The sequence below is a fragment of the Hydra viridissima genome, unplaced genomic scaffold (genome assembly GCF_058129835.1).
Source record: "Hydra viridissima isolate aposymbiotic clone 2 unplaced genomic scaffold, HvirCarnegie_v1 scaffold_11, whole genome shotgun sequence".
Classification (NCBI taxonomy): Eukaryota; Metazoa; Cnidaria; class Hydrozoa; order Anthoathecata; family Hydridae; genus Hydra; species Hydra viridissima.
This window is the reverse complement of record NW_028324310.1, coordinates 1,339,959-1,364,867: the sequence shown is the minus strand read 5'-3', so window position 1 is coordinate 1,364,867 and position 24,909 is coordinate 1,339,959. Positions and strand designations below refer to the sequence as shown.

The 24,909-nt window shown below is 35.5% G+C and overlaps 2 protein-coding genes across 2 annotated transcripts in view; both read left to right on the top strand.

Moving 5' to 3' along the window:
- Positions 1-24,909, top strand: part of LOC149881606 (uncharacterized) — a 192,913-nt gene that overhangs the window by 24,386 nt on the left and 143,618 nt on the right. The gene's annotated exons all lie outside the window — the stretch shown is intronic.
- Positions 16,384-17,325, top strand: LOC149881619 (uncharacterized). Its single transcript, XM_090067177.1, has one exon. The coding sequence runs from the start codon at positions 16,384-16,386 to the stop codon at positions 17,323-17,325; it is 942 nt and encodes a 313-aa protein (XP_089923303.1).

Below are 24,909 nucleotides of genomic sequence, written 5' to 3'. Positions count from 1 at the left end.
CAAACTTGTTTAATACGGAGCCATTTTAATTAATATTTTAAAACAATAGTATAATTTTAATAGAGAATTAAATTCCCTATAGATATACTAATTTATTTCAATTGCATGATTATGAATAGCATACATAAAATGATTTAAATTTTGTCTCATTTTTTAGTCATCAGGTATTATCTTTTCAGCTAGTTCTTTATCAGCATTTGCAAAACTAGCACAAGTATCTTTGTTATCACTATCTTCTTGGTAGTTACTCTCGTGATAACTAAGGTTTAGCTCTTCTTTTAGTATTTTTAAATAGTTTTCCTCTTCTGCAGATAGGATATTCATATTCTATTAAATTGTTGTTGATAAACAATCAAAATCTTAGCTCACTAAACAAGCTATTAAAAGCTTGTTATGACTCAAACATTTACCCATATTTAAAGCATTATCAAAGCCAAATATTTTTCTTGATTTTTGCAATAATTTTATATGATCAAGAAACTGGTTATCATATCTCCTCTCTATTAGCATGTTGACTATAGACTAACTTGCACTATTATCTAAAAACTTTCTTTTAATATATCCAAATTCACCAGGTAAACGTTTAAAAGCTCTAATATTACTATTATGGTTTGCTTGTAGATTGTTAACTTTTCCTCATAATTCAAAAACAACTTCTTTATTAATTTTCTGAGAACGTATTAAACTTATATCTTTTGTATTTCTTCTACTAAGGTAAAAAAAATAGAAAGGTATCTTTTATATTTCTTCAATTCGTTCTTTCTTTTTCTAAGATTGCGTTTCTATTTTGCCTATCCTTTATATGCGGCATTTGAATCTCTGTAAACTCTTTTTGAGTCTCACAGTCAATTGATGAGAACTCGGTGACGTCGTCACTTATCACTCGCCTAACACTTAAAGGCGTTGCTCCGTCGTAACTCATACTAAATTCCCCTTAAGTGATTATAAGATCCATATATTCCTCCCAGGTTTCTCGTAAAAATTCGGTAACCTTTTCTCTAATTATCTTTTTTAAGGAACATATGAATATTTTTCTAATTGCTTCTATACCACTAAACTTCTTCTGCTTTCCATCGCTACTAATATAATCCAATAACCCTTTACCTTAATCATAACTTATATTAAAACCACTAACATAATATCTTGGGTTAGCATTGATATATTCCATCTCATCAAATATCTCTTTACGAACATCACTAGTTATCTCATTAGGATGTTTTTTCCAAAATTGTTTCTTCCATAATTGACATAATTGCAATCTCATTAGGATGTTTCTTCCATAATTGCCTTCTTTTACATATTTCTTGTGTATGACATGATAGCAGAAATAATCCAGGTCCTAAAGCAAAACAAGCAATTTGCTTGGAATACTTTTTTTTACGGTCTGATAAATACATTAAAGACCACAACCAAGTTTCACTAACAATTTTATGTATATTATCTACTATACCACACTCCTTAATATCTGGTGCTGCCTTCTGTAAAACTGATTCACTATTAGAATAGGTTGGTGTGTGGATTTTATATTGTATTGCCAACATATTCTGTATTTGGTTAACTACTGCTCTTGCAATTTCTTCTAAAATAAGATCTTTATTGTAGCCTGCCATGGTCTATGATGTGCCTTCAAATATTATCTCACCTTTCTTTCTTAGCGACATCGTTAACCCATGGTCTATACACTTGATTATTATTCGTTTTTTAATTTAATAACTTTTGAATCTTGTAAGATTTCTAAATTTTTAAGGATTTATGACAGAGCTTTGTAATAAGTACCTTACTTTCTCTTGATAAACTAACTAGCTCCTCAAATCTCACATTAATCCATTTTAGGCCTTCGTCATTCTTAACATATCCTATTTTATTTAGCTCAAATAATATCTTACCTTTAAGATCTATTAATTTCTGATCCTTAGTATCCTTATCATCACTACTAGCTATCTCAGGTAAGCATTTCAATATTGCAGACCTTGGGCTAAATTATTGTTAAATAAACTTTTCTCAATAATCTCTATCTTTAAGGTACAATTATCTTTTACCTTCTCTACCAACTTAATAGAAAACCTTTGAAGGAGTTCACTAAAGCATCAATAACTTCTTTTCTAACCAAAAAATTATCTTAATTTAGCAGTTTTATAACGAAGTCAATGGGTTTTAATTTTACTATTAGTAATACTAAATTATTTGCCTCTTTTGGTCTCTCTACTCAGTAGTAGGATAATGCCGGTTCTGGCGCATTGGTACTTTCCTATACTTAAGGTTAAGAAGTTTGATGGATTGACTTACCTTTTTTTCAAAAAAATTTGTTGAAGTTATAAAAAATTTCTTTCCGCAATATATTTTTGTAATGATTCTTTTTGTTAAGTTATAAATTTTTTTCTTCCTAAAATATTTCTTCTTATGTTGTCATAAAAATTTCTTACCGCACTGATTTATTCTTCTGTGCCAAAAAATTTATCGTAGTCCATTAATTTAAAGCATGGTTTGATTGGTCTGTTTTTGTAGTGTCCAATAGCCAAGGTGTGAATCCCCTCATTCAAAATGAATCTTTTGTCATCGTTGGCGCTGAGTGCGATTTTGTTTATTTCTTCTGTGTAAACATCGTGAAGGTGAGATCGGAAGACGTTCATTGTTGCAAGCTTTTCTTTCTTATTTTTAAGCAGTTGAAATAATCCTGATGAGTGATGTGCTTTTTAACGATGCAATTTTTAACCCCTTTGCATTTTTTGTGTTCTTCTTCAAGGATCTTGTATGAATAGAGTTTTGGTCGAAGTCCAACAAACTCTTCAATTTGCTTTCCTGCAGTCTCATCCTTTATTATTCCGATGGTCTTTTTATTTTCACCCACTTTAAACCCAACATTTTTAATGGGAGGATGTTCTTTGCTGAATTCGCTGGTGTCAAATTTTTCAAGTACGTCATCAGCAATGTCTTTGTAAAAATCTTCCGTTTCGATTTCGTAAAAGAGCGAGTCAGTGTTGGTCATTAATAATTTTGCGCGATCGCCGTATTTTTGTTTGATGTAATCGTAATGAAAGTTTGCCATTAAAATTTTGCTGATGTCGAGGATGCACATTCCTAAATAAATGGGTTTGTTGTAAACCAACTTTGTTTTTTTCATGTGAATGGCAATTAATTTTTCATCAAAAATGGTGAAGCTTTCGAATTGAGTTTTTTTGGATAATTTTAGTGCTTCTTTTTCTGTAGTGACGAGTCTAACGTCAACATGATTTTTGATGTTTTCCATGGTTTTTCGAAAGACGGAGTTGTTCATCAGTTTGAAAAGTTCCTTGTCAGATTTGCAGGTAGCTTTTGTTCTTTTTTTGGTATTGAAATCAATATATTTTTTCATCCAAGGTTCTTCTTTAAAGGTGAAGCCTCGATGAATTTTTGTGATTACCAAACCCATTCGTTCGTAAAGTTTTAGGTTTTCATGATAGACGACGTATTTTTCTTTGTTGTTTAAATTGGGAACGAGTTTTTCAACTTTCCCAATGGTCGTTCTTTCAGGCGCTAAAGGGTAATCGTTGTGTTTGTCGTGAAGGTGATCCGGGTAATCCAAGTCAACTTCCAAAATGCACGGAACCGATTTCCAATTTAAAAGCTCTTCCTCAGTCATCCATTTGAACCCTCCTACAGGAAGGGGTTTGCTCATCGCCCATCCGTACAAATTGTTGGCGTCTAAATACTGAAGGAATTTTGAAGGTTGTAAAGGATCGTACGAGTCGCCCATGTATTTGTTATTGGAAGTTCCATGTCGGTTTGGGATCATGCTGATTCCGCCTCGTACTCCCTTTTGGATCATTCGAAGCATATCGGGATCGCTAAAAAGTTCTATTTTTGCTCCAGTCATTTTATAACAAGCGTCCATGCCGAGTCCAGGACAGGTGTAATACCAGGCGGGATCTTGACCGTAATAATTCAGGCACACGTCTCTGAAATTTTCAATAACATCCGCCAGAATCAAAACGTCCGACACGTTGTACAGCTCGTGGAAGTCTTTAAACGTGATGCATTCAAAATCGTTCCAAACGTTTTGCGCATGCGCATAGTCTTCAACTTCTGCCGGTTTTTCGTTTAGTTTTGAATAAAATGCTTCGATGGGAGGCAATTTTGTTTCTGAGAATATTTTAATCGAGTCGACCCATTCGTAGGGGTAAATGCCTTTTTTTCTTAACAAGTCAAACTTTTTTTCAGAGTAATATTCAGCCACGTTTTTGCATTGGTCGTTGTTTAGATTTTTAGACAGTTTGTCTAAACCAAAGGGCATGAATCTGATGCTGTCAATAAACCTCAATTATTTCCACACTTCTTTCAGCTTTCCAGTTTTCTTATCGATAAATTCTCTCACTTTGATGCTTTTTGAGAAGCTGATGTATTTTTCATTGTTGTTGGGGATGCATTTTAATTTTCCGCCTAATTTTTTGATGAACAAATGGCTATCGTAACCAGACAAATTGTGTAAAAAGATGGCTATGAATTTTGGAATTTGATATTTTTTATTGCAATCGTCGTGCGCGGCTCCACGATACTTTCCAGTAAAATGACAGTGATCGCGCACTTTATCTTTTTTAAAATTTTTTTTGCAAATGTGGCATTGTGTTGCATTTTTAAAAATCTTTTCATCCTCATTAGTCATGACGACCTTTTCCTTAAAATCAATCTTGTTCCAAGTTTTTGTAAGGTTTGTTTCGAGACTGAATGCAAATTTTTGAGCAACGTTGTCATCATCGCTTTCTGCTGTGTACGTGAAAGATTTTTCTTTATAAATGGTTTCGTCAAAGCATTTGATGTAATAGCAGAAAGAGCTTGGAACGTGTTTTTGGTATTGTTTGGTGTAAGACTGTTTTGAGTCAGGAACGCAAGTGTTGACAGGTTTGATAAAACTTTCAAAGTCGGCATATACCACAAACGGGACTCTCATGGACATGTCGTAATTTTTAAACTGAACGGTTGTTCCTTCTTTAGGAAGTTCGATTCGGACCGTGGTGTGCTTATAGCAGTCGTCTCGATGTTTTTGAAGCTTTTCTTCTTGGTCACAGGCTTGCATGCAATTTCTGCAAAAGCATTTTTTGTGTTGATATTTTGATACTGAAGAACTAACCAATCGTCTGAAATTTTTAATGAGGCAGTAATGGTCAGTGTCATCGTTTGAAATGAGAAGCAAATCGATAGAATGCTTTCGATCTAAAATTTTAGAAATTCGTAAAGGATGAATTATTTTTTCATCGTACCCAAAGACGTTGACGCTCGTGTCTGGATTGATCTTTTCAAACTTGCCGATTTCATCGAGTTTTACTGGAAATTCAATTCCTTCCTATTTCAACTCTTCTGATTTTAGAATCAAGTCTTCATCAATTCTTTCGTTGTCTTTATTTTTTAAATTTATCGCCCTGGTGACGCACCACTTGAAACATTCGTTGTCTTCATTTTTCAGGTTGATGATGGCTTTTTTGCTTTTCAACTCGGGAGGGAGATCGATGTAAGAAGTACCGCTAAAAGGTATCCAATCGATCATGTTTACGTCTATTTTTAAAATTTTGGAAACTTTCCAATTGGACCCTTCTTTGTTATAATTGACCATGTTTCAAAGCTTTCTCTTTTGTCGGTCAATTCGAGAATGACGTCGTATTTGGACGGGAAGACCACAGTGCGAAGAATTTCTTCTCCAGTGGCAATATTTACGCGAGTCATTTCGCAGGTTAAAACAAGGTTCGTTTTTGTGTTTTTTTTAATGACTTTGATCGCTGCCTCTTTGACCATGTTTAAAAAAGTGTCAGGGTCTTGATAAATAACAGAAGGTTTGTAAGAAAATTGCTGCGTGATGCGATTTAGCGCATGCTCATTCAATACAAATTTTATCTTAACCGGTCTTGGAACGAGAACCGGCCTTGGAGCTGAAACCAGTTTTTGAATAACCGGACTAGGAGCGGGAACCGGTTTGCCAAATGCAACGTCTTTGAGAGACTTTATCGTTTTTTCCACTCCATTTTTCACGCTGCTCACTGCATTTTTTACCGCAGTTGGAACGTATGGATTAACGAGAGCATTTACTTGGTTAAAACCGTTGGATACAGTCGTTGCAATTCTTGTAAACCAGCCAGTAGAAAGAACCGGTCTTGGTGCAGGAATCGGACTAACAGGACGAGGAACAGGATTTTGCAAATGGGCTGGTTTTGGAGCAAGAGCTGGTTTCTGCATGACAGGTCTTGGCAGAATTGTTATTGGTTTCGGAGCGATGACAGGTTTTTGACAAGAAGCAGGTTCATACCCGATGATGGGTTTTGTATTTTTTATAGCTTCAATGAGCTCGGCTTTTCTCATTTTTGAGTAGCCTTTGATGGCACGGTCTTTAGCCATCTCTTTTAAATTTTTAACAATCATTCTATCCATTTTATATAAGAAAAAAAATTTCTTTAACTCAAATTCAATTTTTTTATTTTCAGCAAAAAAAATTTAAATTTTCAACAAATTTAAGTTTTCAGCATTTCAATTTTATATCCGTGTTTATCGTCAAAATATTTCCAGCAGTGTCCCGTCTCTTTTCTTAATTTGTAAAGGGACCCGTATTCGGTGACTTTTCCCGTTTAAACATGTGTTATTTTTAAAGCGGAAGGATGAGTTCTGATGTTTTCAAGTCTTTGCCATTTAGGATCGATGGGTTTTTTTTCTTTTGGCGGTTTTTTTTCAAGCAATTTCAGTCTCCCAACAGGTTTCTTTTCTTTCACCTTTTCCATTAAATCCTTTTTATCGATTAAATTGTTTTCAAACGCGATCAGTGTCAAAGCCATCAAATTGTTTGCCGTTTGAGTAATTCCGTTTTTGGCCAGCAAATCTTTCAAAACCTTTTTTGTGTAAATCATCTTTTTAAAACTGAAAGATTTTATTTAAATCGAATTCAATTTTTTCAATTCTTCAAAAAAGAATTAAAGAAATCCATGTTTAAAAAATCATATTGATCGTGTTGACCACCATAATGAAACTTTCGATAACAACGCTGAACAACGCTGCAAGCAGCCCAGGCTCGTTAAATTCATCATTCTCAGGATCCATCTTTTTTATTTTCGTTGTAATTTATTTTTCTTTGATTCAATTTTTTTTATTTTCAGCAACTTTTTAAGATCCAAAGACCTTAAAAAATTCGAAAAATTTTTCAGGAAATCTAAAAATCTTTCAATAAATTTAAAAATCTTTCAGATAAATCAATATCCAATGCTTCATTTTCTTTTAATTCCTGCAATTTTTCTAATTCTTCCCTAAATCTCGACAATCTACTTATCGCTCTCATTTTTTCATCTTCCAACTTTCCTATTATTTCTTTAATCAATATTTTCATTTTAATTACCTCTCTCTTTCTCTGAAATTTTTTCAATTTTTTATTTATTTGCGACAATTCATTTCTGTTTCTTTTTATTTCCTTTTTCCATTCAATAATTTCTTCCTCCAACTCAATCTTTTCTTCTTCCGACAACTCTCTATTTATTTTCAATTCTTTTTTATTTGCTTTTATTCTTTCTTTACAATCACGATTTTCCTCCTCAAACTCGCTCTTTTTCTTCTCCAAATTTTTTAAAATTTTCTCTTCAAAATCTCCTCGCATTTCTTTACTCAATCCAAGCAAACCTAAAGATCTCCGCAAATTTTTCAATTCTTTTTTTATTTTGAACCATTCATGTATATTGCTATAAATTTCATCTCTAACATTTTCATATATTTTTTCATTAAATTTAATCATTTCTTCCAACTTTCTTTCTGTAAAAATTTTATTTGTTTCACCCATCTTTTTTATTTTCGTTGGAATTTCTTTAACTCAAATTCAATTTTTTTATTTTCAACAAATTTTTTTATTTTTTCAGCAATGTTAAGCGTCTTTTTTTGAACACGGGAAAATCTTTTATCTTTTTTTCATTTTCAACAAATTTTTTTTATTTTCAGAAACTTTTTAGATTCTCTGAAAAATTATTCGAATTTTTTAACTCTTCGAAAAGACTTAAAAAAATGAAAAATCTGCGATTATTTTTTAAGCAGCAGGAGCGCAATATCTTTCCATCCAATGTCTTGAAATTAATTTTTGAATTTTTTCCCACTCTTCTGCGATGATCTCATTTTCAAACTTATTTTCTGGCAAATCCTCTTCAAAATCATCTTCCATATCTCTTTCCATCCGTCTTCTCATATCTTCCAACTCTATTTCTCTTTCTTCAATTTCTTGCAGATCCATCTCTTTTTTTATTTTCGATCGAATTTATTAAACTCGAATTCAATTTTTTTATTTTCAACAATTTTTTTTGTTTTCAGCAATTTTGACCAGGAAAATCTTCGATTTTTTTGAACAGAACGTCCATTTTCATTTTTCCAGACATTTTTTTCTTTTCTTCCAAATCGCAGTCCAAACCGAGCACGTGTCTGTCGATCGCTTTCAGCTTTTCTTGCCTCTTTAAATTTGCCCACTCACTGTTGCGCTCTATGATTTCTTTTTCCATTCGCGAAAAGTCATCCTCTTTTTCTTCCCACAAAATCGCGTAAAGCTCGTCTCTTTTCTCATCGCTGTACGTTTCAGGAAGTTTGAACGGACCGCTTTCAGCCTTAAACGCAAGAGCCTCGAGCTGCCATTTCTTTTTTACATCAGTCTCTCTTTTGCTGCACTCAAGAAAAAACGGGTGAAACGACATTTTTTTTTATTTTAGAATTTCTATTTTAAATCCATTTTTGTCCACTTTGCCGTTTCGCTTTTCAAAATAATTGTTGCCGGATCAAATGGAGCCTTTCGTATTTTGGGTCTATCGGTTTGACGTCCTCCATCATCGCGTTTTTGTCGATCAGATGGTTCTCCACCGCAATCATTGCCAACCCCATTTTGCTTTTCGACATTTTGGAAACGCCGTTTTCGATAAGCAAATTTTTCAAATCTTTTTTCGTAAAATTCATTCTTTTATTAAGGACCCAATTTATTTTTCATGTGGGTCGTTTTAGTAAACCACGTTCATTTTGTTTCCGTCGGATTTGATTCGGAGCAGTTTGTCAGAAATGACAACCGCAAAGGCTTGAGTGTCTGCAGGAACGGCTGCGTTAAAAGTGGCTTTAATTTGCACGTCCAACACGGTCGATTTTAGCCTCTCGGCTTGCTTGCTCACGTCAAAAACGAAAAGAGGGCAAATGTATCTGTAATTCAACGCTGTCAAATTCGGCTGAGCGATGATTTCGCTGATTCCAAAAATTTTGTTGTCAAACTTGCTCGCGTCCCTTAAACCCTCGAAAATTTGTTGTTATTAAAGTCCAAATCGTAATCGACGGCAGGGTACCTTTCGCTGTTTAAAGTAACGTACATGTTTTTCAAATTGCAGTGGTCGACCACGGATGGGTTTAAATCTTGATTGCCGTCTTTGTTGGTTTGAAATCCGACAATCATGTACCTCGGCCTTTCGCTGGCAGATCTGGCGCTCAACCTCCAACTGAAGGTATTGGACACTGACACGGCAATGGTGTTGCACTGTCTGGATTTAAACGACAACGGCACGTCCACTCTGAACTTGATGAGCTTGTAAAGATTATTGTTTGCCATAAAAGAGGGAGTGACATGAGGCATGAAAAAAGACATGCTCAAGGTCACTTTTCCTGCGGCTGTTGCCTCGCTCTTAAAAATTGCATCAACGTCGCTCTTTCTCACAAGGGTCACGGTGTGCTTGAATCCGTAAAGAACTTTTTCGTTGCCTTCGCAAAAACCAAAAATGTTTTTCAACGGAAAGCAAAATGAAAATGTTCCTTTACCAGCGGGTTTCTTAATGATAAAATCTTGCCTTTGACTAAACCCAGTGTTGTTTGCAAGATCGGCATTGCCAGTGGTGTCTCTTTGCCACAGCTGATTCATCCCCTCAGTCACTTGGTACTCTACCGGATATTTAAGGAAACCAAGCATGGTGGTGGCTTGACCCGGACTGTATACGGCTTCAATTTCTTGATTCGACAAATGATAAAAAATCTGACTGAACAGGTGCATGATGCCGTTGTTTGCAAGAGCAATCGCATCCGCATCCGCATAGGAGGTCCCGTCTGCTTTTGTCAGCTTTCCTTGAACCAAAAGGTACGACTCACAAGGAGCGTGAACAAATCTTGCCGCTCAATGTTGATTCTTATCTCCCCGGCCGTGTTTAAATTCGTGAAATTCAAATCTCTAAATTTCTTCATCAACAATTATTTCTTCTGTAATGTTTAAAACATCGGAATTTGCCATTTTTCTATACAAAAGAAAAAAAAATTTTGAACCTCTGAAAATCTATGAAAAATAATTTTTTCAGATCCTTTGGATCCGTGGAAATCACAAGTGATTTTTATGCAACTTTAATCCCGCTTCCCATTTTTGGTTGTGACATTTTTACCAGGTCTTGGATTCGGATGGCGTTTTTCCTGGACAACTTTTTCGAACGAAGCGAACCCCCGAGCGAGGAATAATCGCTGCTGATTGTTGGAGCTACCGTTGCAACCATTCCCGAAATAATGTCTTTGCTCTTTAGAGTGAGCGGAACAGGATTTTTTGGGGTTCCAGTCTTGGCATACACCTTTTCCATCGCCTTTTTGCCTTTGTCAACGACCACGTCTTTAGCAGTCACAATAGCCGAAGAAGCCAGCTCTTTTCCAGCAGATTTTGCAGCCGTAATCTCTTCTCTTCCCAACTCGCTTTTTACAATTTTGCCAGCCAAAGTAGACGCTGCTCTCGATGCGCTCGACACAGCCGCTCTTTTTAAAAAATTTCGCAACGTGTCGATGATTCCACTTCCTCCAACAACGTGTTTCTTAACATATCTGTTTCTGTAAATGATCATTTTTTAATAAGCAAAAAAAATTAAATTTGCTTGCAAATCCATGATCCATTTATTTTCCCTCGATGGTCTTCATCATCGATTTGTACTGGTCTTTGCTATACACTTTTTGCCTCAAAAGCTCATCGCAAATGCTCACAGCCTCATTTCTCGATCCAGTATTCCCAGCACGAAAAGCAGCCACGCTCAATTCAAGCTTTTCCACCAACGCGTTTGGATCGCTTTGAAGAATGATGACTCCCGAACCTTTTTTTCCTCTATTTTCACTCTTAAATTTTTCCCAAATAGGTGCAATGATTTGTTTGAATTTTCTGCTTCCTGTGGGTCCATGCTGTATAGCACCAGTGTCTATGAGTATCTTTTCGTAATTTTTAAAATCTTCCTCAGTAAATTCTTTTGGAGGATCGGATTTAATCACAAGGTCCCAAAGGCCTTCTGTTCCCTTATAACTTTCTCCTCCAACAGTGATATCATTTCCATCCACTGTCATTTCCAATTTTCCAATGTATATTTTACCTCCAACTTTATTCACCTCAAAATATCTTTTTTTTCTTCGATCGGCAGACTCTTTGCCGTACATGCTCAAGTATTTAGACGAAATATTGCCCAAATTCATAGACTCTTCCTCCGGTTCATCAACAGGCTCTGTCACTTTGCTCTCTATTTTATTTTATCAGCTTTTCGTTGCTTTCGATGAGCGGTTTGTACAGCTTGCTCAAATCAGTCTGAAAATCCGCATCTGAAATGTTGTCGTTGATGCTGTTTTGATAAATCCTCTTCCTTCTGTCATTAATATCTTTCGCAATTTCATCCCTTTTGTTCGGGTCTTGTATTTTAAAATAATGCATGGTTTTTAAAATACGCTAGAAATTATATTTCAGATCCCTTTTTAGAATCCCAGGAAAAATTTTTCAATTTTTCTTAAACAAATTGTTGAACGCTTGAATGGCATCTTCTCGACCTTTTTGGATCAGCGACTCTTTAGCCAACTCGTCCATGTTGTTTTTGGTTTTGGTTCGTATTTCCTCCGTCATGGTTTTAAATTTTTGAAGCTGGCCAAGAATCAACTGAAACTCTGAATCGCTTATTTTTCCGTCCATAAGCGATTTGGAAATGTGCTCGCTGATCGTGTTCAATTTCGACTCTGCTAACACTTTTATCTTTTCGTGCTTCTCCGCTTTCAACGCCATCTTTTTGTTCACTTGACCTCCGACAATGGATGAAAAACCCATTCCAATAGCCACGCATTCACACACAAGCGCGACTGGGCTAGCAATAATCGTTGACAAAAGTCGAATTCCAGTCGCACCCAAAGCAATGCACAGACCTTGCATCGTATTGTCCACATTCGAAATGATCCTGAAAACGCGATGGTACTTTTTGCTGAGATGAACTCTCTTTTTCCTCTCGTTGTCCATCTCTTTTCGGATTTCGCTTATTTTTTGAAGACGGTAAACGTGCCCTCCTTCATCCGCAGGAGCAGAAGGAAGAGTCGGATATACTTTTTTATAACTCTCGTAATCCATTTTTTTATTAAGGAAAAATAAAAAAATTTCTTTTTCATGGCTGATTCTAAAAAATCTATGTTCCTTAACTTTATTTAATTTTCTTCGAGCATATTCGAACGTGTTCTCCATCACCATGTCGCTTTTTTCAAAACGAATCCCTCCACATTTTATTTTTAACTCAAATTCATCCATTCGACGAATAATGGTAAAATCCAAATAATTTTCAAAGCTGTAAATCTTGTAATGGTACTTTTCTTCATAAGGCGAATAATAATACGACTCCTCGTAATCCTCCGTCTTTAGGTACTCATTTATAAAAGGCTCAAACAAAACCATCATCTTGCTCATTTTTTAATGGGAAGGAAAATTTTTTTGGGAAAGGAAATGGTCAATGTCGCTCGAAAGCAAACTGATCAATTCTTTATTTCTCCACCCACGAATTAAACGAGTCTGGGTACCCCAACCATTTGACCTGCGATTTGCTCTTGGTTCTGCGGATGATTTTTTCAATTCTAAATATGTCCTGATGCGTCTTTTGCATCTCCTGCTCGTAAAAAGTGCCTTGAATTTCCTCTCCGTTAGCGTCAGCGATTTTATACGTTGGCGGATCCGTATACTGAACTTTTGACACTGTAAAAATCGCCTCAGTCCATCTCGGCGTATACCCTTTTTCAAAATTAGAATTCGATTTTGTGATCCGCACTTTGTCACCCATTAAGAATTTTGGATCTTTTCTTTCTGTTTGCTCATTTAGCCACGCCTTACTCTTTGTTTCGCTGGCTTCAACTGGAGTCATTTTGATGTAAGAGTGTTTTGTGTTATTGTAATTTTTCACCATTTCATCCAAAACGTCAACTTATTTATTGGTGTTGTTGGCTGAAAAATATTTAAACATTTTTTCTTTCATCGTTCTGTTCTATCGCTCGACGGCGCAACTTTTTTCCTCGTTTTCAGTGGAATACAATTGCTCACCCAGCGCTTTCACATACTTGTTGTAAAACTCTTTTCCTTTGTCCACCCACATTTTGACGCACTTTCTTTCTTCGAAGATTTTTTTCAACGCTTCAGCCACTTCAAAACACGTTTTGCTTTTTAATGGAACGATCCACCCATACTTTGAAAACACGTCGATCACCATGAGCAAATATTTTACACCGTTGTTGACTTTTAAAAACTATTGCATGTCAACCAAATCTGCAGCCCATATTTCATCAACGCCGTTCACAATCACTGTTCTTCTTTAAAAATGACGAATGACCGGTTTATGAAGCTCCACTGCAAGCTGATCCGCCAATTTCAGAGTGCTCTCGGGCATTTTTTTTTTTTTTAGAGACGCCCAATCCAAATTTTGCTTTGGCTTTGATCACCGGTGTGATGAGTTTACTTTCGTTGATTTCTTTTTGTGTTGGGTTTGGGATCGAATTCATCTCCTCAAGCATCATTTGATCCGCCACATTCCTGTTTTGTCGGTCATTGAAATATTTGTAAGCCAAATCGTGATGGTATGCTGCATTATCCACCTTGTCCACCGGCTTGCTCCAATCTTGATACATGTCGGTTGACGTGAGCCTTTTGTCCAAATTTGTGCCAGGCCCGGCAAAATTCATGCTTGGAATGTGCATTTCTCCTGGAAATTTCGCCCACGGCAGCTTCACTTTGCTTCACAGTTTATTGATTGATTCAACCAAGTCGCCTCCTTTTGTAAGCGCATGTGAAGAAACAAATTTGCATTTGGTCGTTCCGCAAGCGTCGCATGTACCTTTGAGAATCTTTCGATTATTTTTTGTCATCTCGTTCTTCAAATGAATGGTTTCAGTTTCTCTTTTGCATTTAACGCAGTACATTTTAAATACAATAAAAAAAATTTTATTTTTTACATAAAATGAAAGTCATTGATTTGACATGTAACATTGGAATTACCAAAAGAAACAACAGCGCGTTAATGCCAAAAAGCATTCGAGGACTCATTGTTGGAAAGTCCGGGTGCGGAAAAACAACGCTCCTGCTCAATTTGCTGCTTAGACCTAGATGGCTTGATTATAACCGCTTGCAAGTCTTTTGCAAATCCCTTTTCCAACCCGAGTACCAAATACTCAAAAGCTCCTTTGAGAAGAAACTGCCAAAAGAAATCATTCTCGAACTGTTAAAAATTTTTAACAAAATTGATCAAAAAAACGCGAATCCTGAAGCCGTCATTGAAGAAATTTCCAAAAATGGAACGGAGAAATATACATAGAGTGCCTGTTTTTCGAAAATGAAGAAGACGTACCTGAACCTTAAAATCTCGATTCAACCAAAAACAATTTAATGATCTTTGACGACCTGCTACTCGACACAAAACAAAACACGTGCGAAAAATACTACACCCGAGGAAGACATTCTAACATCGACTGCTTTTACCTCTCTCAAAACTATTTCTTGCTCCCCAGACAAACCATCCAAGAAAATGCCAACTTTATTTGTCTCTTTCCTCAAGACTCTAAAAGTATGTCCCTATATTTATCAAGACCACGTTTCGAGCGACATGAAAATAGAAAAATTTAAAAAGTTTTGCAAATACTGCTGGTCTCAGCCTCACGGGTTTGCCGTCATTGGTTTATCCTCTATTAAAGACTATGGAAAATACCGAAGCGGGTTTGACGATTTTTACTTTCCAAGCGTATAAAATAACATGTCGGGATTCTATTTGCTTGCTAAATCTAAAAATGATACACCCACAGTATCAAACAGCTCCATCAAAAAGTACTTTGAAAGACCCATTGAGCTGGATTTAAACAAACAGTACGAAATATTGCTTGTGGGGCTCGAAACCTATCAGAGCTACCCAAACGTCACCTCTAAAAATAAAGTTTTCAAATACAGCCCAAACGCTGGCACAAACAGCTACACCATTTACATTCAAGAAGGAGCCTACGTCATCAACAAGATCAACGAATACCTTCAAACTGAAATGGAAAAACAGACAAAAAGTTTGTACAGAGTAGACGGAGTCACCATCACAGCAAACGAGTCTTCATTGAAAGCCGTATTGACCTTTGGAAAGCCTTCAGAAACGACAAAATACTGGGTCATTTTTAACATTATTAACAGCATTGTAACGCTCCTCGGATTTGACAAAAATGAATACACCTACGTTGAAAAAAATGAAGACCCTACCAATCCTAAAAAAGGCACAAGCGTCATCGACACTTACGAGTCTGAAAACATCGTGAGAATTGAAGATAGAGCGGTGATCCGAGTAACCAACGACATTATCGGATCGTCTTATTTAGACGGAAAAACAACAAACAACATTTACTCCTTTTATCCGCAGGTTGAACCTGGATATAAAATTGTTGAAAAACCTTTTCACTTGACTTACCTTCCCATCGCTGTCAGCAAATTTTCAAGAATGGAAACGCAAATTGTCGATCAAAATGGAAACTTGATCGATTTTAGAGGAGAAGACATCGGCGCTACTGTACTTTCGCACCCCCCTTTTTTTATAATTGAATACGATAGAGAATTTCATGCTGATTCAGAAAAATATAAAAACATAGACATGAAAATCAATGGAAAGTGCTCTAATTTGAAATCAAAGTTTTAAAAAATCCCACTAAAAACACTAATATTCGCCATTTTTTTTTAATAAAAAGATTTTTAAGCGTGAAGCAATACTCCACGCAAAATTGACATGGTTTACACATAAAAAAAAAAAGAAAAACTGCAACTAACTTTCAAAACGCGTGGAAGTTCTTTTTAAAAAAGCGCATTTATCCCAATAAATAAATATTTTAAGTAAATTTAGCAAATAAAAAACCTTGGAGCCAATAAATGTATATATTTTAAAATACATTTTATCAATCAATTAATTTGATTGAGTTTAATCAGTTTAAATTATTGATTCGTACAAATAACAGACAAAATTTGTGTTCCAAATAATTTAGGAGTAAATCCGTAATAAAAGCATACAGCAATGCAGCAATGCAGCATGTTCCTTTTGTTGTTGTTCTTTCTTTATAATTTCTCTCGCCGAAAGAAAGTTTGCCGACATTTCATACTATTTTTTCCTTTACAATATGGCTCTTCGAAAACCAACTATGGATGAATTCGACTCTATTTCTCTTACACAGATTGGAGCACGATTTATGAACAACTTGGACTCCACAATACTTTGGTGCAGAGAGTATGGTTTACTGGCAGTCTCTATGAATTGTAACTTATGTGGCGTACCTTGCACACAGCAAAATTATATGCGAGCAGTGGATAAAGTGGTTTGGAGATGCCCCATTAAACGTTGCCGCAGAACTTTAAGTATCAGAAAAGGGAGCTTTTTTGAAAACTCACACTTGGAATTGTGGCAGGTTATATCAATAACTTACATATGGTGTAGAAGCGCTGGCTCAAGCCGAGGTATGTCTTTAGAAGATGTCAAACACGAACTGAGAATAGGCAGCGATCATTCGGTTGTTGACTGGAATCAGTTTTGTCGAGACATTTGTGTTTCATATTTTATAAATAATCCAGAACAAATTGGTGGACCAGGTTGTGTTTTGGAAATAGATGAATGTTTATTTTCTAGGAGGAAATACGAAGTTGGTCGATTAGTTCCACAACAATGGATATTTGGAGGCTATGAGCCAGAAACAAAGAAAGGTTTCTTAGTTCCTGTTGCGAATCGAGACGCCTCTACATTGCTTCCTATAATACAACAATGGATTCGTCCTGGTTCAATTGTGTGGAGTGACATGTGGGCTGCTTACAATAACTTACCAGCCTTAGCATATCAACATGACACCGTCAACCATAGACTTCATTTTGTTGATCCTCACACAGGAGTTACTACGAACCATGTGGAAGCAATGTGGTGTCGAGCCAAATCAAAATTAAAAGCTATGATGGGGCCTACTAATCGTGAAATGATTCCGGATTACTTATCAGAGTTTATGTGGGTACAACGATTTAATGAACATCGCTTCTTTCACTTTTGGACCCAAATTGTAGCAAGTTATCCTGTGTGAACTCAAATGCAAAAATGCAAAATGAATTTATTCTAAAAATATTTAATTTATATACATGTAAATAAATAAAAAAAAAGTCTATTTTGTTGTGTTCTTGTAGCATACGTTTTATTGATCATTAGCTACGCCTGAGCAAGCTCTAGAGAAATTAAAGAAAATTACGCAATATTTAAAGTAAGTACTTATACGATGAAAACCATCCATTCACTTTTGCTACCGTGATATGGTTTTTAAAATGGCGAATATTAGTGTTTTTAGTGGGATTTTTTAAAACTTTGACTTCAAATTAGAGCACTTTCCATTGATTTTCAAGTCTATGTTTTTATATTTTTCTGAATCAGCATGAAATTCTCTATCGTAATCAATTATAAAAAAAGGGGGGTGCGAAAGTGCAGTAGCGCCAAGACATCATCGTCAGATACCACAACAGAGAGAGAATTTCCTCAACTCTTTCCGATCTTTTCTCCGGAAACGCTTTCAATCGATAAATCTAATTTTTTTTTCCTTTTCTATTAAAAATGAGCAATTACCAAAAGATCAGATTAAACGTTTCGCAAGGACAAGCTGACAAAATTAAAAACCGACGTCAGCATAAAACTCACTCATTCATATTTAGAAGGAAATCACATCATCGCTGTCACAAACTCGCGATTGAACAAAATTAGAAAAGCATACGGCGAAGGCAAAGGAGTCTCTCTCAAACTCAGCAAAAAACAACTCATGCACAACTCAAAAGTCGAAGGAGGATTCATCGGTGCTTTCCTCCCTTTGCTCGGCATGCTCGGAAGCACTCTAGCCACAAAAGTTGTTCCTGCTCTTGCAACTGGCCTGCTTTCAGGTGTTGGAGCTTCTGCCGGTTCTGCCATGGTTGACAAAATTGCTGGGCGCGGCGTGGTTTAGTTAAACAAAAACGGAAAAGGAATGAAATCAACCGCAGCTGGCTCTGGCTTATACTTAAGACCCTGGTCTAAAAGCGTCGATGGAGAAGGGTTCTTCTTAAAAACTGGCAAAGGCTACGAATCTTTTGGATCCGGTTTACTGCTCGGACCCAATTCACCCTTTTCAAGCATTCCCTTTTTAAGCGCCATTCTATAATAAATCGCAGATTCTTCACGGATCCAAAGGATCTAAAAAAATTTTTTATTTGACAAGAATAAAAAATCTCTCAGAGAAAATACACTTTTACCGTCCCTATTTCTCCTGTGGACGAAATCATCAACGTCTCTCCCACAAACTTATCCTACACGCTCGAAAAAAAAACTAATTTTGAAACTCGATACAGCTGCTCAGACCGACGCACCAAATCAACCCTCACTTCATCCTCTGTTTCTTCTCCAAACTTAAAGCTCTCTGAAAAAACACCGCTTTTCTCCATTGAAAATATCAACGCTCCTTTCTCTAAAACCACTCTAAATTCCGAGGTCGGCTTTATCATTTTACACATATCGCTAAATCTCGAAGCCAAAATTCTTCTCTTTGAACAAAAAGAATAGCGCTCACTCAAATTCACGTTTTGAACGCTTTCCGTCGCCACCTTAATATTATACGCAAACTGGTCTAAAGATCTCACGGCGATTTCCAAACTTCCCAATTTCAAAATCGACAGTCAACTCGCTTCCACTTTTCACCGTTTTAAACAACTTGCTCACATAACTACTACAAAATGCGGGTTCTGGCTCATGAGCATTTTTGCGCATGCTCATGGCTATTTTTTTTTTGCGCATGCTCATGGGTATTTTTGCGTATTTCCATTTTTGTGGATTTTCATAATGAGATGCCATAATGAAAAAAAAAGGTTGTGAATGACTTAATTTATTCTTTGTAGTTCAAGTATGGAAAAAGATGTTTATATTTTTCTCTTCGCGTTTCTCTAATTCTTTGTGCATGTTGTTTTTGTGTTGATCATCGTATTTTTCTATTCTACAGTAAACGATAGTGACGTATATATTGTGAAGATGTAAATTTTATATATCTGAAAATATATAAAATAGTTTTTAATGTGAATCTAAGAGTTCAGATGGGGCAGGTTTTTTAATTATATATTTATAATATCTTGCTAGCCTTTGTTTTTGATAATTTAAATTTTGTTCTTTTTCTTCAATTCTCATTATGCGCATCTGATCATATTTCCACGACTCTATTTTACCTTTTTTTAGTTCATTTAATTTTTCTATTTCTTTTAACAATTTTTTATACTGTAGATATGCTTTAAACTCTCTACCAACTGCTTTGGAATCTTTATCAAGGTGAATACGTTTTCTGATATATTGATCATAATTTTCGGAGCTGTATGTATGGTAGCTGTTTGATTTTTTATCAAAATATTTAAAGGAGCATGTCATTTTTTATAGCAAGAAAAAATTTATTTATATCATTTTAAAAAGTTTTTTTCTTTGTACAATTTAGATCCGTTTGCGGATCAATGGAAATTCTTCGAATTTTTACAAGAGATTATTCATAGAATAGCACCTAAAAAGGGAATGCTATTAAAGGGTGAGTTTGGTCCGAGAAGCAAACCAGCTCCGATAGATTCATATCCTCTTCCGCTTTTAACGTAAACTCCGTCTTTGAATGATCCTCCTTTAGGCCAGGGTGTTAAAAATAATCCGTTTCCTCTGTGCGTTCCCATTTTCATTCCATTTCCATTCTTTTTCAAATAAACGATACCTCTTCCTGCAATTTTATCAACCATAGCAGAACCTGCAGAAGATCCTACGCCTGCTAACAATCCGGTGGCAAGAGCTGGAACTACTCTTGTTGCAAGTGTACTACCCAACATACCTAATAAAGGTAGAAGAGCTCCAATAAATCCTCCTTTCACATTTGCGTTATGTTCCAATTGGGTTTTGCTCATTTTAATGGTGACTCCAACTCCTCGATGGAGAGCGTCCAAAAGTTTTCGATGTTGATTTTGTGTTACAAGTAAAACGTCGTTTCCATTAAAATCATCTTTTGAAATTTGGATGCTCACAGGTTTACCTGCTATCATTGATTTTTTTATTTTTTCAATCTGTCCCTGAGACACATTTAATTTAACACTAACATATTTGCTCATTTTTAAATGTGAGAAAAAATATTTATTTCACTTCTCGAATGAGATAACGGATTGTAATGTCCTCTCCACGAAAATCAACCAAATTTCCATTTTGATCAACAACGCGAGTGATCATTGTAGAAATTTCTGGAACCTTAACAGGGAGGAAAGTCAAATGAGTGGGTCTTTCGATGATTTTAAAACCAGGACCAACAGCTGGATAAAAAGAGTAGATGCAATTGAGTGGGGTTCCGTTGACGTAAGCAGACCCGATGACGTTGTTGAGGATTCTGATCGTGTTGATGCTTGAAATTCTAACAATATCGTCAGACTCGTATGTTGAATTGGAGTCCAATTGTCTTTTTGTAAATCCTAAAAGTGGGGCGATGCTGTTATCCACGTTCAAATCCATCAAATAATTCATTCCAAGTGTGATGCTTGATTTTAAAGTGTTTAAATTGGCTTCTATTTTTATGTTATCGGGAGAGTAGCTGATTTTATTTGCTGTGACGTAGCTGGAGCTTTGAGACGCATAATTTTTTATTGTGTTTGAGACAGTCTTTTGTAAATAATTGTTGATGTCTTTGATGTCGTAGCTCCCGTCTGGAATGACGACGTTTTCCCAATGAACTCCATTGTTCATGCTATACCGGAAAGAATTGTTTTTGCTGATGATGTTTGGAAAGCTGCTGTACGTCTCAAGCCCAAAAAAAGCCATTTCATAAGTTTTTCCTTTGTCAAAAACGATTTTGTCTAAAAATTCTGTTATGATTACGTTGGAATTTCCATCCACGTCGATGATTATGCTTGACATTTTTTATTATGTAACATTTTTTTTAGATCTTTTAAGATCCGTGAAAAATTCGAAGAATTTTTTTAAATCCTTTGGATTCATTGAAATCTACGATTTCTTAAATGGCTTCTTTTGGAAAATAAAAAGTGTCAAATCCGCTTCGATATTTTCCATTGTCTTTTTTTGACGATAAATCAATCACCGCAAATCCGTGAGGTTCAGACCAACAATGTCTACAAAACTTTTCAAACTCTTCTTTTTCCATATCACTAGAAACGTGATCTTGATAAATGTGGTTAATGTTTTTTAAGTCTTGAGGAAAGAGACAGATAAAATTGGTGTTTTCTCTGATCGTTTGTCTTGGGAGCATGAAATAATTTTGAGCGAGGTAAAAGCAGTCGACGTTAGAGTGTCTTCCTCGGATGTAATATTTTTCACATTTGTTTTGTTTGGTCAATTGCAAATCGTCAAAGATCATTAAATTGTTTTTGGATGAATCAAGATCTTCAGGATTAGGTACATCGTCAGCCGTTTCAAAAAATTCACACTCCATACCCTCGGTTTCGGAAAATTTTTTTGAAAGATCGTTGATAACACATTCAGGATCTAGTTTCAATTTTTCAATTTCGGTTTGTACCTTGAACAAGTCGAGAATTATTTTTTTTGGTAATTTTTTTTCGAACGAACTTTTTAGTATTTTGTACTCGGGTTGGAAAAGAGATTTTCCAAAAACTTGCAAATGGTTATAATCCAACCATCCAGGCCTGAGCAATAAATTGAGAAGCAACGTTGTTTTTCCACATCCGGATTTCCCAACGATGATTCCTCGAATGCTTCTCGGTAAAAGCTTGTTGTTGTTTCTTTTGATTTTTCCAATATTCCATGACAAATCAGACACTTCCATTTTTAGTTTAAAAATATTTTTTTTAAATAAAATGTATTGTGTTAAATGCAAAAGGAAAACAGAAACGAATCATTTGAGAAACGAAATCACAAAAAACAACAGGCATATGGTTAAAGGGGCTTGCAACGTTTGCGGAACGACCAAATGTAAGTTTGTTTCTTCGCATGCACTCAAAGGATCATCTTCGCATACGGCAAAAGGAGGAGACTTGGTGGAATCGATCAACAATTTTTCAAAAAAAATAAAGCTTCCATGGGCAAAATTTCCAGGAGAAATGCACATTCCAGGAATGAATTTTGCAGGACCTGGCACAAACTTGGACAAAAGACTCACATCCACAGACATGTATCAAGAGTGGAGCAAACCGGTAGATCGAGTGGACAATGCAGCATACCATCACGATTTAGCTTATAAATATTTAAACGACGTTCAAAGCAGAAATTTGGCAGATCAAATGATGCTTGAAGAAATGAACTCCATTCCAAACCCTACTCAAAAAGAGATAAACGAAAGAAAACTGATCACTCCCATCATCAAAGCCAAAGCTAAATTCGGTCTAGGTGTATCTGTTAAAAAAAAGCACCGGAGAACCTGAAATGGACGGATCAGCTTGCAAACGAGCTTCATAAACCAGTCATTCATCATTTTAAAAGAAGAAAAGTGTTTGTGAACGACATGGATGAAATATGGGCTGCAGATTTGGTTGACATGCAATCGTTTTCAAAATTCAACAACGGGGTAAAATATTTGCTCATGGTGATCGACGTGTTTTCAAAGTATGGATGGATTGTTCCGTTAAAGAGTAAAACTGGAGTTGATGTAGCTAACGCTCTAAGCAAAATAGTTGAGGAGAGAAGGTGTACAAAGATGTGGGTGGATAAAGGTAAAGAGTTTTACAACAAGCATGTGAAAGCGTTGGGAATACAATTATACTCCACTGAAAATGAAGAAAAAAGTTCTGTTGTCGAGCGATGGAATAGAACGATGAAAGAGAGAATGTTTAAATATTTTTCAGCCAACAACACCAATAAATACATTGACGTATTGGATGAGATGGTTGATAACTACAACCACACCAAGCACTCTTCCATTAAAATGACTCCAGTGGAGGCTAGCGATGAAAAGAATAAAGGTAGGGTATGGTGGAATCTGTATGGAAAGGATCAAACATTACCAACAAAACCAAAATTTTCAATGGGTGACAAAGTGAGGATCGTAAAAAAGAAGTCTCATTTTGAAAAGGGGTATACACCGAGATGGACTGAAGAGGTTTTTACCGTGTTAAATGTTCAGCATACGAATCCATCCACGTATAAAATCGCTGATGCTAACGGTGAAGAAATTAAAGGTACATTTTATGAACAAGAAATGCAAAAGACCAATCAAGACATATTTAGAATTGAAAAAGTCATTCGAAAGCAAAAGAACAGATCTTTAGTCAAATGGTTTGGATATCCAGACTCTTTCAACTCATGGGTGAATAATGAAGAATTGATACGTTTGCAAAAATAGTCGTTTTGTATGATAAGAAAAAAATTTTTATTTTGAGTTAAATAAAAATCTTGTATATAGAAAAGAAATGAATTTTATTACAATTGGAAATTTTGATGAGAGCAAATTATCAGTTGGAGAAATTTACGCAGCGACAAAACCAGTAGTCTATCAAAAAGTACCAGTAAAATATTCTTATCCAAGTGGAGATGGTCCTCTTGTATTACGAACACCTATATTATTTTCGTATGGTGTGTGTGAGAATAAAGATCCTACAACACAAAAATTGACTGGGTATTCCATGTCCTTTGTTTGCTTTGATGCTAAAAAGGGTAAAACTGAAGAAGAAGCAAATTTTATTAGTACAATGGAAAAGATTACTTTGTTTATTAGAGGTGAAGTAGATAAATTGTCAGCCAAACTTAAAAAAGAAGGAAGAAAAAAGCAAATTAATTCAGACGAATTGAGTATTTTAAAATATAAGCCTGATCATCCTGAAGCAGCGCCAGTGTTTTATGCTAAAATGTATATTACTAAAAGATCTAAAAATTTCCATGAATCCGCAAGCGAATTTAAAAATGAAGACGAAATATTCATTACTTCTACATTTCATAGAAGGAAAACAGCTCTTGATATAAAAAATGGAGTCAAAGGAGAACGTAGTAATAAAAATTTGGTCAACTCTTCTGGATATGATTTTATCAACCAACGATGTTACGCTATTGGAGGACTTAGAATTGAGGGGGTGTATATTGGTCCTTCGATTGTGTCTATTCAAGTTAAACTGGTCGAGGCAGTCATCGTGAAAAATGCATCTTTGTCTCATAGCATCATGATGTGTGAAGACTTGGATTTAGAGGTAAAAGAATTAGACGAGGAAATGTAAAAGCACAAAAAACTGAAAATAAAACGACTTAAAACATTTTATTTTCATATTAAAAAATGCATGCCCCACACAAGTTGCTTAAAAACAGCGCCTCAGTAGAGATTAACAATTTTAATTTCCAACTGAGTCATTTAGAGGATAGAATCAAAGAGTTGGAACGAAAAAATACGAAAAACATTATTGTAACAAAGAAAAAGTTGGATTATCCCACGTATTTCAACACCAACAGACAGCACGAGATTTTTGCTCAACAAGACATTAAATTTCTTCCTTTATCTCACAAGCAGATATCGTTGTCTATAGGTTTACAATTAGACAAAGGAATTGCTGTCGCCACTTTGATGGATAAATTAAACAACCAATTGAATTATTTCAAAAACGATGCTATTTTTTCCGAGTCTGTGGATGACATAGTTATGACCATACACAATTATAACAACCAGGAAGTCACCGTTAAAAAAGGTGAAAAGCTTTGT